Source organism: Lygodium microphyllum, chromosome 1 (genome assembly GCF_053477565.2).
Source record: "Lygodium microphyllum isolate KBCC chromosome 1, Lygodium_microphyllum_v1.1.10, whole genome shotgun sequence".
Classification (NCBI taxonomy): domain Eukaryota; kingdom Viridiplantae; phylum Streptophyta; class Polypodiopsida; order Schizaeales; family Lygodiaceae; genus Lygodium; species Lygodium microphyllum.
In genome coordinates this window covers 106,053,018-106,070,285 of record NC_141135.1, presented here as the reverse complement: position 1 = coordinate 106,070,285, position 17,268 = coordinate 106,053,018, and the positions used below count along the sequence as shown (strand labels likewise).

Genomic DNA, 17,268 nt, shown 5'->3' with positions numbered 1-17,268 from the left:
TTGAAATGTAGAGTTCAATCTCTTCAAGAGGAGGAATATGCTAAATACAAATTGTTAGCCCTAGCGGAAGCTTTGCATGATAACAACTGTCAATCTCATTAGTTCTTTGCTCGTTTGCTAGTAATACGCTCGAGAAAATATTGTGCATTTGTTGAATGAGCAAGATGATATGGTTACTGAACCTGTCTCCATCATTTAAATGTGCATCAAATCTTTGTTGGGTCCATAGGAGATTCCTTTGTATGCTGTTTTCTCTGCTCGTTGATACATTTGTGATTTGGTTAGTAATCAGGTTAAGCCTAAATGGGTTGATTTGATGGAGGCTGATATCTTAGAGATTGAAGTGGAGGATGTGCTGTCACATTTACCATGTAGGAAAAGCCCTAACTAGGATGGGCTTCCTAATGAGTTGTTTTCAACCCATATTGAGCAGCTTAAGGACCCATTAACTTGCCTGTGTCAACAAGTCTGGAATTCTGGTTTGATGTCTTTAGATTGGAAGATTGTAGTGATTCCGTGGTTGCTTGAGGTTCCTTCTCTGACTTCCTTGAAACAATGGAGACCCATTTCTATTATGGGTTCTTTGTGTAAAATCTTTTCTAAAATCATTGACAATAGATTGCAGAAAGTATTTCTGCACTTGGTTCATCCACGTCAATATGGTTTCATTGAGGGACAGAATATCATGCATAACATTTTGAATGTTCAACTGGGGATTGATTATGCCAAAGCCTCTGGCCAACACATTGTTATGCTTCAGCTTGATCTTAAAAAGACATTTGATCATGTCAGCTAGTCTTTCTTGCGGTAGCTGATGTCTAGCATGGGCCTTGATCCTCGCATGACTTCTCTTGTTGATACCATTAGTCAGGGTGCTATGGCACGTATTGTACTTAATGGGGGGATCACTGATGAAATTGCCTTGTCTCGTTCTCTTCGGCAAGGCTTCCCTCTCAGTCCTTTGCTATTTGCCTTAGTCACTCACCCAATGCTCTCTTTGTTGGATAAGTTGGCTAATCAGGGTGAGATTGTTGGTGTGTCTCTTCCTAGTGTTGCCCAACTTTTAGGTCAATCTTTGACTGATGATTCCTTTATGTTTCTCAAGGCTGATCGGACTAATGTGAATTGGGCAATGATTACGTGGAATCTCTTTGCTATAGCTTCAAGGCTTCATAATAATGCTTAGAAATCTACACTAATTTCTTGTACGGAGAGTGATTTGCAAGCTTTGGGTTGGCAAGGAGCTATGATTTCTAAAGGAGATATTACCTAACACTTGGGTAATGGGTTATCCTATTGGTGTGGATGTAGCTCCTCGCACCTTGCTTGATTGGATGTCATCCCATATACATGATCGGTTTATGTATTGGAAATCTCAAGGCTAGCCTCTTCATGTGAGACTTAAAGTTGCTCAATGTATCACGATTAGTATTGTCTTGTTTTTTCTGCCCTTACTTCTTTGGACTAAGAAGTCTCTTTTGGAACTGTTTTGGCCTATCCGCTTCATATTGTGGAAAAAGAAAGGAAATCGTTTGGGCCAAGTGTGGATTTCTTGGCAGCATGTGACTAATTCTAAAAGAATGGGTGCTTTATTGGATGTTAATTTCCATATGGTTGCTTTGAGATTGGTACTTTTGTAGGCTTTATGTGTGCACAGTCATCCTTGGATAGATATTGCAAAACTTTTCATTGAAAAGACTAGTATCTGTGAGTGCGCAACGGAAGAAGAACACGAACACAGAGGAGAGGAGAGAGAAAGCAGAGAATGAAGGAAGAAAGTCTGCACTGACTGAGATGAATGCTGAATACACTGAAATGGACAGAGCAGTCCCTGCACGCAGCCCGGAGCGTCAGTGAGGGCACCAGGACAGACTGGAAGCAATGGCAGCACCAATGCCAGAGACGGAGATGACGGAGGCAGTGCTGAACCTGCAGAGCACAATGCTGGAATGACTGGGGGGGCTGCTATATATAGCTCCCAGGCCAGAAAACTGGCCGACCTGCCAAATCTGGCCGACCTGGCCAGATTTGGCCGACCAGCCAGATCTGGCCGACTTTGGCCAGATCTGGCCGACCTGCCCAGAAAATGGGCCGACTGTAGAAAAACAGCCCAGTTTGGGCTGTATGACACCCACAGGCTGCAGACTAACCAGGACAGCCACTAAAATGACTGACAGAGCTCCTCTGTCTCCTGTCAGACTCTGACAGGAGCTCACAACCAGGCCAGGAGATGACAGACTGAGAATGATAAAGAGCAGGCTAACACCCCCTCTCAGATCCTGGGAGAGTCTGAAGACCCAAGAACCGCATGTGATGAAGCAAAGAAGCCTGAGGCAAAGGCTTCGTAAAGAGATCAGCTGCATTGGCCGCCGTAGGACAATAGACCACCACCAGCTCCAAATCCACGATCCGCTCTTGAACATAGTGATACTGAACCTCAATGTGCTTCGTGTGAGCATGAAACACCGGGTTCTTGGCCAGAGCAAGAGCACTCTGGTTATCCACGCGCAGCTCCGTAGGTCCGGTCTGGGAAAAGCCAATCTCCGCGAGTAAGCGACGGAGCCAAACTGCCTCCATAGAGGTCGAACATAGGGCCCGATACTCAGCCTCTGTAGAAGAAAGTGCCACTGTAGGCTGCTTCTTGCTGCTCCAAGAGACAGCACCGGATCCAAGGGTGAAAGCATAACCTGTAGTGGATGGTCTCGTATCCACATCACCTGCCCAATCAGAATCACTCCATCCAGAAAGGGTAATCCCATCTCCATACATGATCCCGAAGGATCGAGTCCCCTGTAAATAGCGAAGAACCCGCAAGGCCGCCTGCCAGTGATCCTGGGTAGGAGTCTGTATAAAAGAAGACAATAAAGCCACCACAAAAGAGATATCCGGCCGAGTGTGAAGCAGCCAGATAAGAGAGCCGACAAGGCACCTGTAACGGGTGGGATCTGGAAGGGGAACTCCAGCTGTCAAAAGCTTGGACTCGGGGTCCATGGGGCATGAGATAGGCCGACACTCAGCCATATCAAACTCCGAAAGAAGCTCGGAGATGTACCTGTGCTGCGAGATAAAAATGCCCTGTGCCATCTGATAGATCTCCAGGCCTAGAAAGAAGTGAAGGATCCCGAGATCCGTCATGTCAAACTCCTGCTGAAGAATGGACCGTGTATGCTCCACCTGCTGAGTGTCACTCCCTGTAATGATAAGATCATCCACATACAAGATAAGGAACACTGAAAGAGAATCCACAACCCGTAAGTAGAGGTTGGGATCATAAGCGGAGCGCACAAAGCCACTCTGTAAAAAGAAGCGGTCAATCCGCTGGTACCAAGCACGAGGAGCCTGCTTCAGGCCATAAAGAGCCTTCTGCAGCCTGTAGACATGATCCTCCTTCCCTTGCACAAGAAAACCAGAAGGCTGTGAAACATAAATCTCCTCCTCAAGAACGCTATTCAGGAAAGCAGACTTGACGTCCATCTGATAAACAGGCCACCGGTGGTGAGTAACAAGAGCCAAAAGAACTCGAATGGTGGACATCCTGGCTGTAGGAGCAAAAGTCTCGAAGTAGTCCAAGCCTGCACGCTGTGCAAAACCCTTGGCAACAAGCCTAGCCTTATGCTTGTCCAAGGAGCCATCTGCAAGATACTTGGTCTTAAAGACCCATTTCACACCTATCACCTTCCGTTTCGCGGGACGCGGAACAAGCTCCCACGTATGGTTTCGCTCGATGGAATCGAGCTCAGCCTGCATAGCCTGTCTCCAAATATCCTGTGCAAGAGCCTCCTCCACAGTGGAAGGCTCGGAATCCTGAAGAATCTGTGACATAAGAGCATAGTTCACACATAGTGAACTATCCCGCTGGGCCTGTAAACGTGCTGATCGACGTGGACCTGTAGAAGAGGCAGGAAAGTGAGTAACACCTGAATCCTGCATGAGCCGGCGATACCATAAAGGAATCCGGAGAGACTCTTGCTGCTGTGAGGGAGACCGGGGGGTCTCCGGAACCTGCAAAGCACCCAAATTGGAGAGGGACTCCCCCTCGCCGAGTGAAGGTAGATCCTCCGCATCAGAAGAAGGCTGTGTATCCCGTGAAGATTCCGAAGTGGTGGTGGAAGAGCTCGTAGAAGACGGAGTCACATCCACCAAAGGGGAAAGGGAAGCCGAAGGAGGAGGAAGAGGGGGGGTGCTAAGGGGTATCCTGGAAGAAAGTGAAGGGAGAGAAGGTGTGGGGGGGGGGGGGGGGGGGGTCCGTTGATGACGAAGAAACATCTGTAATGGAACCATCAATCGGATCCTCAGAGGCCGAAGCCTCATCAAAGATCACATCCCTGCTCACCTCAACCTTCCGCATCATCGGATCGTAGAGCCGATATCCCTTCGTGGTTGTACTATAACCAACGAAGATAAGCTTTCTCGACTTAGAGTCGAACTTCGTCTTCCTCTTCTTCTTGTCCACATGGACAAAAGCATCGCACCCAAAGATGCGAAAATGGGACACGGAAGGCTTCTTCCCAAAGAAAGCCTCATACGGAGTCATGTCCTGTAATGCCGAAGTCGGAGAGCGGTTGTGAATATGCACCGCTGTAGCCAGTGCCTCACCCCAAAGGAAATGAGGAAGACTCCTATGCTCCAGCATAGATCGGGCCATCTCCAACATGGTCCGATTTGCACGCGCCACCACACCATTCTCTGATAGTGTGTTCGGATGGGAATACTCCACCCGAATACCATGATCCCTGCAAAACTGAGAGAAAAGGTGAGAAGTGAACTCGCCATCGTGATCAGCTCGAACGCCACGAACCTTGGAAGTTGTTTGGGTCTCCACAAACACCTGCCACTCACAGAAACGGGAGTACGCCTCGCTCTTGTACTCCAAGAAATAAGGCCACACATAACGACTAAAGTCGTCCACAATCAGCATCAAATACCTGGCCTTCCCGAGGGAGGCCGTACCCATAGGTCCGCAAAGGTCGGTGTGAACCAACTCAAGCGGAGAAGTAGCCCTTCTAGAAGCAACCTGAGGATGTGGCTGCCTGTGCTGCTTGCCCCTCAAGCAGCTGGGGCACAAAGTGTGAAGAGGAGGGAAATCAGGAAGTCCCTCCACCATCTTCCTCCTAGAAGCCCGGCGAATAGAATCGAGGTTCAAATGACCATACCGAGCATGCCAAAGCAGCCCAAGCTCATGGGAAGTCCGCGCAGCCAAGGCTGTGAGCGTATAAAGCCCACCCTCCTGTGTACCTATCCAAAGAGCATCACCTGTAGAAGGATCCTCCACTGTGATTGCATCCTGCGTAAAAATGACTCGGGTACCAAGCTGAGTAAGGCCATGCACAGATAATAGGTTAAAACCCAAATCAGGAACATAGAGAACTTGGGCGGAGGAAGACCGCCTGTCAGAAAACACAGGTAAAGTCCCCACGCCTCGAACAGGGACTGTAGAATTGTCACCAATGGTGACAATACCCCCTCTGGAACGTAGATCCTGAAGCCAATCCTGACGGAAGGTCATATGTGACGATGCTCCACTGTCGACGAGCCACGGCTTCTCCTGTGTGGTAGAAGCTAGGGCTGTATCCTCCTCAACAAAGACATGCACAAACGCAGATTCTGTTGTGGCTGGGGCCGCCTTCGAGTCCTTCTCCTTAGGCTTCAAATGGGGATACTTCTGCCACCACTTCTCCTCGGGATGAGTGCCCTTCCCACAATGGGGACACTTAGGCTTCTTCTCCTTCGCATCCTTCTTGTCCTCCTCCTTCTTGTCCTTAGCCTTCTCCTTCTTTTGTTTCTTCTTCTTGCCGCCACCTGTGCCGGCCGTAAATGCCTTGGTGGAGCCACTGGCTCCCACCTCTTTGAGTCGCTCGTCATGCTCCAAGACAAGCGGGGAAAGTTCCTCCCATAGGAGTGTCTCACGGGTCCTCGAAGTGATGAGGCTGGTGTAGAAGACATCATAACGGGGTGATGGCAGCTGAGTCAACAGAATCATCGCCATATCCTCAGACGATATCAGACGACCAAGAGAGGCTAACTCGCCTCGCATATCCTCCATCTTCGTGATGTGCTCCTTCATGGAAGGAGAACCATCAAGACTGAGCATCTGCAACTTCTCTAAGGAAATCTTGTGGGCAAATGTCTTGTGCTGATACAAAGACGCAAGCTTCTTCCACACTTCCACCGCGGTCTGTAACCTGTGAACATGTACAAGAACGGAATCATGGAGACTCATAAAAAGAAAGGAACGGGCTCGAGAGTTGAGCCGATCCCATAAGGCTGCACGGTCCATAGAGATACCATCTAACGAATCCACGGGGGGACGGTCGATGGGTGAAGAAACAAGCTCCCAAAGGTCAAATGTATCGAGGATGCAGGCCACCTTGCATGACCAAAGGGAGTAGTTGGAACCATCCAACTTATCTTCCTTCGGAAAGGAAGGGAGAATTGGCAACTGAATAGAGGGAATCAAGGAAGGCATCCGCACATCTGAAGCAGTCTTCACTGAAGAAACCTTCGCGGTAGATGGAACCCTCTGAGATGCATGGACTGAAGAAGGACGAGTGCGAGGAGGTTCTTCCCGACGTCGAACCTCACGATAATCCCGCCTCCGCTCAGAGGAATGATGAGAAAGAAGTTCATCCTCTGAGTCCTCAAAGCCTGAAAACTGGTAAGACATCTTCCAATCTGCAAAATACCAAAGAAAGTTGTGCCGATGTTGAAATATGACCAGCAATGTGGTCACCAACCACCAAGACGCAGGCAGAGAATGCCTACAAACACCTGGATCTGCAAAACGCAAAGATAACTGATGTCGAGCACCAGAGAAGAGACCACCAGCACCAGGAAACAGCCCGGACAGAAGTCGCCAGCAGGAAATGTGCCGCCTGGAGTGGTAGCAACCAACAGAACAGCGAAACGCAGCCTGTAGGGAGGTCGCCTAGCAGAAGGAGGGACAGCTTGGTGGAAAACGCAGGGTTTCTGCGTCGCTGGATGACGTGGCAGCCTCTGCAGTCAGCGTGGGCAGCAAAACGCAGGCTGAAAGGCCTCCTGTAGAAGTCGCCTGGCAGTTGTTGATCAGTTGGTAGCAGCAGTAGGGTATCTCACTCTTGAGGGTATGTCCTCCGTGCTCTCAATCAGGCGATGATACCATGTGAGAGTGCGCAACGGAAGAAGAACACGAACACAGAGGAGAGGAGAGAGAAAGCAGAGAATGAAGGAAGAAAGTCTGCACTGACTGAGATGAATGCTGAATACACTGAAATGGATAGAGCAGTCCCTGCATGCAGCCTGGAGCGTCAGTGAGGGCACCAGGACAGACTGGAAGCAATGGCAGCACCAATGCCGGAGACGGAGATGACGGAGGCAGTGCTGAACCTGCAGAGCACAATGCTGGAATGACTGGGGGGGCTGCTATATATAGCCCCCAGGCTAGAAAACTGGCCGACCTGCCAAATCTGGCCGACCTGGCCAGATTTGGCCGACCAGCCAGATCTGGCCGACCTGCCCAGAAAATGGGCCGACTGCAGAAAAACAGCCTAGTTTGGGCTGTATGACACCCACAGGCTGCAGACTAACCAGGACAGCCACTAAAATGACTGACAGAGCTCCTCTGTCTCCTGTCAGACTCTGACAGGAGCTCACAACCAGGAGATGACAGACTGAGAATGATAAAGAGCAGGCTAACAGTATCTCGCATGGTCACATGGTTATTCAAGTTTCTTGGTGACATGTGCTCAATTCCACGAGGCCTATTAAGGTCTCCCAGTCTTTTCTCCTTTCTCATTTGATTGCTTCTTGGTAAGAGATTTTGCAATTTGTAATTTGGGGCCCTCCTGATCTTTGTAAGGAGGAGGACTCCCTACAAGGAGAAGTGCTGGCTATCTCCAAGTTGTTGGAATGGCTTGATAAAGACTTGTAGCCAGATAAGTTTAATCGAATGGCTCGCTTGGGGTTGCAAACAGTCCATGATGGTGACATTCTTAGGTAGCCCCATCTTTATTCTTTCTGGCGCATTTGTTAGTATTTTCAAGTGCCTCATGGCTATCATGACATTTGGTTGTCTTTACAGGAGCAGCTTCTGAGGTACTCTCCATTGCCTACTTTATAACCCTCTCCTTGGCGGCATTGGATGTTTTGTGCTACCTGATGATTTCGAGAATAGGTTAGCTAATCAAATCTATCATCAAATGGTCGAGGTTAAGAGATGGGTCATTGGAAAGGCCAATAAAATAAGGCATATTCAGGATAGCAAAAAGAAGTGGCAGGAAAGATTCCTCCAACTTTGGAAGTCTAAGGTTCCTTATTAGGGTAAAGCTTTCATAAGGAGGTTGCTTATTGGGGGTCTTCCAATTGGGGATGTGTTGCATGGTCGCAAGATCTCCCGTGGTCCTTGCTATGTATTTTCCACTACATCCGATGAGACATTGCTTCATCTCTTCGTCTCTTGCACTATTGCTTGATAGATTTGGAGTTTTGTTTCCCATGTGTGGTCCTCAGCAACTCAATAGCGGATATCAGCTCATTCATGGATTATTGGAAGGATGCCTTCTATGTCCGCCTTGCAATCAGATTATTCCTGCCTTTTCCATTTCCTTCGATGGACAGCTCTATGGCATATTTGGCGTACTTGAAGTGCCTTTATTTTTGATTCTGCCTCGGGTATCCATGGTCATGTGGCCCATGTTTGTGGTTTAGTGTTATGGCAGATCTCCTCTATGGTTTCAGCTGATCTAGTTCTTCTTGACATTGCTGCTCCCTAGCTGGATATTGTTCGCTCCACTCCAGCTGTCCTTTCTGTGTGATATTTGTGTGTTAGGGTCTTAGAGGCCTTTCGGCTTGATTTGTGTTTGTTCTATTTTTCTTAGCTTACTTGACGGTTTGATGTAATAATTGCTACTTAATTCAATTATCTTCACGAAAAAAAAAGAGAGGTGGAGCATAGTGATGGAGACAAGCTTTTAGACTTGTGACTGTCTGCCAGCATGACTATAGGTCACATGTACTGCGCTTGGCATGGAAGCTGTCCTGCACTACTGTAGGCCTGAGCGACTGCAGATTTCAAGAGAGCCATGCGCATTACAGACAGACCTGCAGACTGTCAAGCAGGTGCACTATGAGAGCTGTAGGCAGGCCACACACTGAAGACAGTGTGACATTGCAATGTGAGAGAGGGCGTGAACTGCAGAGAGAAGACTCCTGCGTGGCAGGGCTGCAAGCATGATCTGTAGGAAGAATATAGCTGCAGACAGTGTGACCTATAGAGAGAAGACTAGTGTGACCTGCAGAGCAAATACAAACCAGTGTCACCTACATAAACAGACCAGTGTGACCTGCGAAGCAAACTCAGACCAGGAGTCGCATTGAGAGACCTGTGTGACTGCAGTGAGCTATATACTTGTGATGCAGTACTTCCGTATACCAAAAGGTTAAAGGCTGCTCTGGTCGACCTTGGAGGACAGGCTTTGGAGGCACTCTCCCTTGCCAGCTTCTTTGCCCTTATCACTGTTGCTGGATTGGGGCTTTGTGAAATCCAAGGATTTTCCAAAGTGCTCAACTAATCAGATTTACCACAAAATGGTAGAGGATAAGAGATGGATCATTGAGAAAGCTAACAAAATTCAATCGGTTCATGATAATGCAGCTGAGTGGCGTGGTCACTTGCTTCACTTGTGGAAGTCAAAGCTTCCCTATCAAGGGAAATTCTCATTGGGGGTTTGCCCACTGGCATTGTATTGTAGGCCCGAAAGATATATAGAGGCAAAGGTATATTTTGTACTACTTGTGATGAGACCCCTATTCACCTTTTCATTTCTTGCCCAAGTGCTAGACAAGTTTGTGACTTCATCTCTAGAGTGTGGACCTCATTGATGGATCAGAGAATGCCTCTCCGTTCTTGGGCCCTAGGCAAGACCCCTTCAATTCATGTGATGGACTGGTCTTTGGCACATTTGGTGGACTTGCAATGCTTTTACCTTTGATTTGGCCTTGGGTATCTGTGGTCATGTGGGACAGGTGCAAGGCTTGCTGTTATGGCAGATTTCTTCTATGTTTTCAGCTGGCCTCATAATTGGAGAGAAAAAAAAGAGAGATCTGTGACCAATGCAGTTAGGGCAGAACCCTGCAGAAAGGGGCAATGTTTGTCTGATTGCATGGTAGAGAAGTGAGAGAGATGGCTGGCCTGAACACAGCCTTCATTGACCAGGTAGTGGCAACCATGGAACCGGATTCTAATGCAGAAGAGAAAGAGGAAATGGCTCCCTGAGCTCAGGAAATGGTGCCATGTTCTGATAATCGGCCAACTGTTAAACACAGTAAGCACGCTGCAGATGAATCAATGGCGGGTTCTGAGGGCCCTATCCCCTGAGAGCATTCAGTGCACTCTTATGCCCAGGTTACTAGTAGCTTTGAAGAATCTCAAGTTTTAGACTTTGAGCACTTCTTGGAATTCGCCAATACTTTGTTGAGTGAGTATGTTCAACATAATCATAATGCTTTTCCTAACATTGATAAGGATGACATTGTAGATGCTAGCATGGACACAAAGGCAGTGCTGCGTTCTTTTTTGGTTTTCTATGAGAGGGGTTATTCTCTTTTTCACGTGAAGGGGACCTTGTGCTCTCCTAGATCCATCAATGGTTGCACTCACTATTGCCAGAAGAATCTGTAGATGAAATTTTTGTGGGACCAAGGGGTTTCTATGAGGTGCTACTCAAATCATCTAAGAATCATGATGACCTCCCAGCAAGGTTGCCTTTGTTTATTGATCGCCAGCTAGTGCATGTTATGCCATGGAGACCTACGGCAGATTTCTAGTGTCTGCTTCAATAGGAATGCCCAATTTGGATGGAGATTGAAGGCTGTCTTGCAGTGTATTGGCCTTTATTAAAAGATGCCATGGTGGCTGTTGGCATTTTTCTGGTTTCTCCCACTATGAGGGCAGCAAGTCAAGATTACTGATACTTCTCGTAGAAGGTCCAATTGGCTGTGTTTGAATTGTTCGGGCATGCATCCACTACTCCTTTGTCTTAAATGGGGCATGTTTGTAGGCCACTGCTTTTCCTACAAGAAATTGGGCCATTTTACGGCTGTGTCCAAAAAAATTGGATGCCAAGGTTGCTGTTATCCCTGCTACAGATATGATGGTTGCAGATCCTAATGATGATTAACCCCTTGCACAAAGAAATATGGATAAAGAAAAACAGACCATGCAACCCTCAGACCCTCCTAATGTGATGAGTCCCTTGCACAAAGAAATACGGATAAAGAAAAACAGCCCATGCAGCCCTTGCCTCAATTTGAATCAGGTTGGGGTTTGAAAAAAGGGAAAATGGTTGAGTTGCCAACTACCATGCACACAAGTTCTCAAGATTATTTATGTACATACATGCGAAGGAAGGATAAGCCTTCTCTGAACGCATTCTTTTGAAATGCTTACTTTTGGTCAGCAGACGTCTGGAAATACCTGATCATCCTGGGGATCCACTAATCCATCTTGCTTTTGATAGGAGAGACAAGGTGGCCATTCCCTAGGATTATCGTTGCTATCCACGAACGGCTCTTAAGACTAGTCTAGGTCAGACTGTCAGGGACAGAATGCATTTGCAATGTTGGTTGATTTTTTGTATGATGGGATATTTAAGGTGTTGGCAGAGAAGCCGAATTGAGGCAGTCTCAGCCTCGAACCTGATTTTCTTTTTGTTAATATATGAAGATCGCCACTTGGAATGTTTGTGGATTTGCTCTTGCAGCCATTAGCATGACATGTGGTGTATTTTGCATGGGAATAATTGAGTTATGTTATGTGCTATTGAACATGAAAGTCACAATGAAGCAGGTAGAATTTTAAATTGCCATGGGACTTGGTTGTTTTATGCTGGGGGCACTGCAATGTATTGCTTTGGTGTCCTCGTGGTTGTTCACAAGACATTTCAACCAGTAATCAAAATTATGTCTGAACACGAGGTTTTATGGTTGGTTGGTACTTATGCACCGAATGATTCCTTGCATTGTCCTCATTTGTGGATTGCTTGAAAGCATGTTTGTCTCTTGGTAGACCAGCATTGTCATTAATGAAACGTGTTTTGGGGCTGTTTAAGGATGCTAATCAGATGTTAAGCATGTTTTAGCTCAACATTGGCTACCATGAAAAAGTGACCCAAATTGGCTAGCTGTTTTCCTCTCTATCTCTCTCCTCTATTGCTGCATGGACCGGAATTTTCCTTTGTGATAAATGTGAGAAGGTTGTGCAACCCTTGGGCTTGCCATTCAAACTCCACCTCAAAACATGTGGATTTTCATCAGCAGCTGCTTATAGAGGATCTCACTCTTTGCAGCCTGCACATTAATTTAAGGCTGGGTATAGAAGAGCAGACAACATCCAGATGTTCAAGGAATCGTGTAATATTATGCTTAGAGATTGTGGTTTTACTTCAAGGGATACAACCTGTAAAGAGTCACAGGCTGATTGGTTGTGACTACTCTGGTGTCCGTACAGACCCTCTAGGCCACCTTGTCTCTACTTGGCTTTAGCTTTCAGGCGTTTAACATGTGTGCTGTGCTGCTGATGTGTGCCCTTGGCATTTCTGTGGTGTGTGATTGTGCCATGTGTGTGGCTTGTGACATGTTTTGCAGAACATGCTGACATGTCCTAGGCACATTCCTGCCTGCCTACTTGCATTGGCCACTAGTTCCAGCATTTGCCACAAATGCTGTTGGCATGGACTGGCCTGAGGCATAGCCGCATGCCATGCTAGCATTCTGAGACGTGAGACATTGGCATTCAGGCCTTCCACCTTGTTTATGCTGACAAAGTTGTGATGTTACTCCCTGCAACTTGCTTGTGGGGTTTGGCCCCTGATATGTTTGCAAATGCATTGATCAGCATACTGGCCTTCATGGTGCTGGTCACTCATGAATCACATCAGCCTCTTTGAATGTTGACAATGCCAGTGGTCGTTGGCTTTTTGTCTTTTGCTATCTTGATAGTAGCTGTTAGTCTCAAAACTCACGGCACCTTGCTACACTTCTTTCATCAAAAAGTACAATAGCTGGTCAATGTAAAACATAACTACACTGAAAATAAGAAAAATCGTAAATTTTAACTTCGGGCAACAATGTACATCGCTACAGTCTAGAGCAGCACAAAAGAGCATAACTCTTTTATGGAAAATAAATGACAAAGAGAGTGTTTCTCTTAACCAATCTGCATCTCACAGGAGTAACCCATCCCCCTTGTAAAAATTTTGGATGTCACAAACCTAAAAGTAGAAAAATTTGTGGAAACATATTGACACATAGGATATGATAAATGAAGCATCATGCTTACTTGAGATAACAGAAGAGCGACAATGAAGTTGCGGAGCTGCCGTTGTCTAAGCCTTTTAACACCCTGACTTACTAATTCACCTTCCTGCATTCCAACTACAGCACCCTGAGTGAAGTTCAGCCTTAATGATATACATATTTCTTCATACAGCAATGAGCTCAGTGATTTTTCTGGATACAAGGGCCACAGGTGGTGTCCATGCTCAATCAATGTCCAATTATATAATTTTTGCAGAACTGTCATCTCAGTACATCACCTCTCCACAGTTCCAGCTATTATTATGGTTTTCCCCATCATTATTTCCTTCTCCATTTGCAAGATTGTGCTTCTCATTGTAGGAGACAATGTCCACAAGGGAGAACCCATCATGAGCAGCCACAAAGTTCACACTATGCCAAGGCTTTCTGCCACCACCCTGCAAGAACAAAGTCAAGCAGTCCCAGTCACATCAGCAATACCAGATTGAGTGATTTGCTTTATACAACATCATATATTAAATGAAAAGAAAAGGCATTTGTTTCACGATATCTACTTGATAGAGGTTGGGGGATCCACAGAGAAACTGTGCAAAAGTCCCAGCACTGCCATCTGTTCCTTTTATAAACTTGCGTACAGTGTCTCGAAACTGCAATAAAAGTTTGGCTAGTCATTCTTTGAAGTAGCAGATACACCAAAAGGAAGAACTCATTGGCACACTGTCTCTGTGTGTGTGTGTGTAAGCACACGAGTGTAACAAATAGTCAAGCAATCTCCTCAAAAACTTTATAAAGAAAAAACTAACTAATAAGTGGAAGAAAGGGAAAGTGTGTTTCTGATGCTTGGCAAGCACCTAAAGACCAGTTTCGGCATGGAAAAATGTGATGCAATCTAGAAATTGGATCCAGTTTGCTCCTGTTTCGGGTCAATCTTCTATGACATGATTCTCTACTGCACTCATTAGATTGTGAAATGATATTGTAAAGGATGGTTCTTCATGGATTTAGATGGGAATGTAACTGATATGCTAAAAAAGTATTATGGCCCCTTGGCACTTGCAATTCTTCTTTGCACGATGATGCAAAGGTCATGCAAGAAGTCTGACTTTTTGACATGCATATACTTCAATGATTATATTAGTTTAAAGCTCCTATAAAATATATTCCTTATAACATCAGAGACCTCTGTGATCGTAATAAGTGGAGACTCTGGAAATATATATATACAATGAGTCTGAATATTTTTTGTTTGCAAGAGCATAATTAGTATAAGTTGGCTGGACAATCAAGTCACTTTGCTGGCTATGAGATCTTTTACACTGCTCTAGATCATTATTCCATTGTTTCCATGCTTGTTAATCATGAATTTCAGCCTTGTGTTGCTTTGAATGACCTCTACAAGCAGATCTTGGAATTTGCAGAAACATATGCTTCTCAAGTTTAGAGGGAAAGAGCTTTCTTGCAGTCTGAGACACAACATTATCCGTGGCTGCTTACACCTTATTTGTGGCGATTACAATATTTGCTCCTTTACCCATCGATCACTCAAGAGGGCATTCTTATATGCAAGTACAATAAAGAAGTAATTGGACGCAAATGATTTCTATACTTAATGCATTGGATCTTTGGAAACATATGAATACTACTCATCAAGTATACACTTTCCATCATAATGCTTATGATCATCTCAGCTAGATCGGATCATTGGTGATTGTTTTTCTGAGAAAAGAAAAAATTCTATTATGCCTCAAAACAAAGTACCATTGATGTGGCTGAGGAGAGGTTGAAATTGCATGATGCTAAGCATGATGTCATTGTTTGGCAGACATTCTTCAGTCTTGATAACTGCTAAATGAGGAATATGATGGCTTGATTCATGTTAAGTACATCATACTTAGAAATCATCAATGTAAAATTGGTTATGGATAATTAGTCACGTACAATCTATTTTATGAATAAATCCCCTTGTGATAAAGTATACAAAGGCAGTTAGATGGTCCAACATTGTCCTCTTTCATGTTGGCCATCAAAGGCATAAATGACCAACAGTCTCATCTACTCTCATGAACATCCATAAGGCTCTTCTTAAGACTAGAATGCCCCAATGCTAAACTACACAAAGCCATTTTTACCCACACAATGCAAAACCTTCTTGAATCCTATGGCACCCATTGCTAGAGCTCAACAAGTCAAGCTTTGCCTTGGCAACAACTTCCCACTACAATGGATATATTTGGAAAGGGCCTTTTGGCCAACCAAGCAAACTCAAAGACAAGTTAAAAAAACATAGAGCCAAAAGGGTGCAAAAAACATAGGGTTACAAGAATAGAAAGAGATGATGAAGAAAGCACAATCATGGTGGTGAGGATGACATCCATCCATGGAACAGCCACCTCTCTAAGGATCACACAGCCGAAACCATTGAACTAACTTGCCATCATAACAATCATTGAACATGGCCTACATGACCACAAATACTTAAAAGGCCAAATCTAAAATGAATGGATTGTGTGTCGGCCATTGGTAAAGACCAATCCAACACAGGAAATGAAAAAGACAAGAATGCTGTGTCGCTTGTCAAGTGGTCATGGATGGCATCTTGCCCAAAACCCAAGAATCGAGGATTGTACATGCTGATGTGTACTGAAGTCCATACTAGGGAAATGAAACCCTAGACCTATCTAGCACCTAGGAAAGAAATAAAAAGATGAACAAGAGTCTCATCACTAGTATAGCAGACACCTCTACCATTGCTGATCTTACAGCTGCACAACATATCCCCTATAGGGAGACACCGAATAAGAAGCCTCCATATAAAACCTTTCCATATAGCACCTTGCCCTTGCTATGGAAGGGGTGTAGGCCGCGATAATTTAAGCAACATATCATGCGACTTAGCTTTAATATTCCAAGAAAATCAAACTTCATTTGCTTTCTTAGTCACCCATCTCTTATCCTCAATTATCTTATGATAAACATGATTGGCTGATTGTTTCAGGAGATCATCTGGGAGCTGAACAGTCCAATCCGACCATGGGGATGAAGGCTGAAAGGCAAGCAAAGGGGAATGTTGTTGAAGCCCTTCCTCCAGGTTTGACCAAATCAACCTGTACCCCAAGGAACCCAAGAGTATTGACAGTTGCCCACAATGGCATTTCCAACTGCTGAAATGGAAAAGGCAAATGCATTAAAAACGTTTCAGTCCTGAAATAAGCATTTTGGGACGAGCAAATACAAGTCAAGTTTCAGGCAATGTTTTCATTTCCTATGTGCATGTTTTGTTTCACCTACTCCCTTTAGCTCCTCTGCCATTTTGCCTACTCTTTTTCTTTGATTGTCCACACTATTTGCAGTTGTTTCCTCTCTGATTTGCAACTGTTTTTCATTGTTTCCAGCACACTCTTTAAAGCTGGGTTCCCCCCAATTCGCTGCAGGTTTTCTCTATTTCTAGCAAGCTACAACAATGGTGAAGGACACATTTTGAAGTCACGCACATATCATCAGCAACCATAGAGGTAGCGGTGGCTCGAAGTGGTGGGAATGCAACTACTGCCATATTATATACACGGGAAGCATTGCATGAGTGAAGGATCATCTTGCACATGTAAGTGGTAAGGATGTTGATAATTGCGTTGATGTGCCCAATGATGTGTGTACTAGTTTAGAGCCATGGAGGTGCCAATGCCTTGTGGTCAATGTGGCAAATGAGAATGAAACTCTACAACAAATTGCACATCCTATGATTCAGATAGTGCCAACAACTCTGTGGATGTCAATGAAAATGCAAGTCAGACAAGTGTTGTGAAGATATGCTAGGGTTTGTGTAGAGAAAACACAGAATGTACGACCACCACTAAAACACAATAACTCAGACAATAATGCAATAGATGCAAATTCTAAATGCAAAACTCAAAACTCAAACTTAGAATACAAAACACAAACACAAATAGAGAGGAGAAGAGAACTTTGAAGTGAATGAAT

General features: G+C 45.2%; 1 protein-coding gene across 1 annotated transcript in view; it reads right to left on the bottom strand.

Annotated features, from left to right (window-relative positions):
• The window catches only part of ISA1 (isoamylase 1), a 223,980-nt gene that overhangs the window by 4,641 nt on the left and 202,071 nt on the right, over positions 1 to 17,268 (bottom strand). Inside the window, exons 12-14 of the mRNA XM_087680237.1 lie at positions 13,845 to 13,937; positions 13,569 to 13,727; positions 13,313 to 13,396 (exon numbers count right to left, since the gene is read on the bottom strand). Of these exons, the coding sequence (XP_087536363.1) occupies positions 13,313 to 13,396; positions 13,569 to 13,727; positions 13,845 to 13,937 (336 nt within the window). The remainder of the gene's footprint in view (positions 1 to 13,312; positions 13,397 to 13,568; positions 13,728 to 13,844; positions 13,938 to 17,268) is intronic.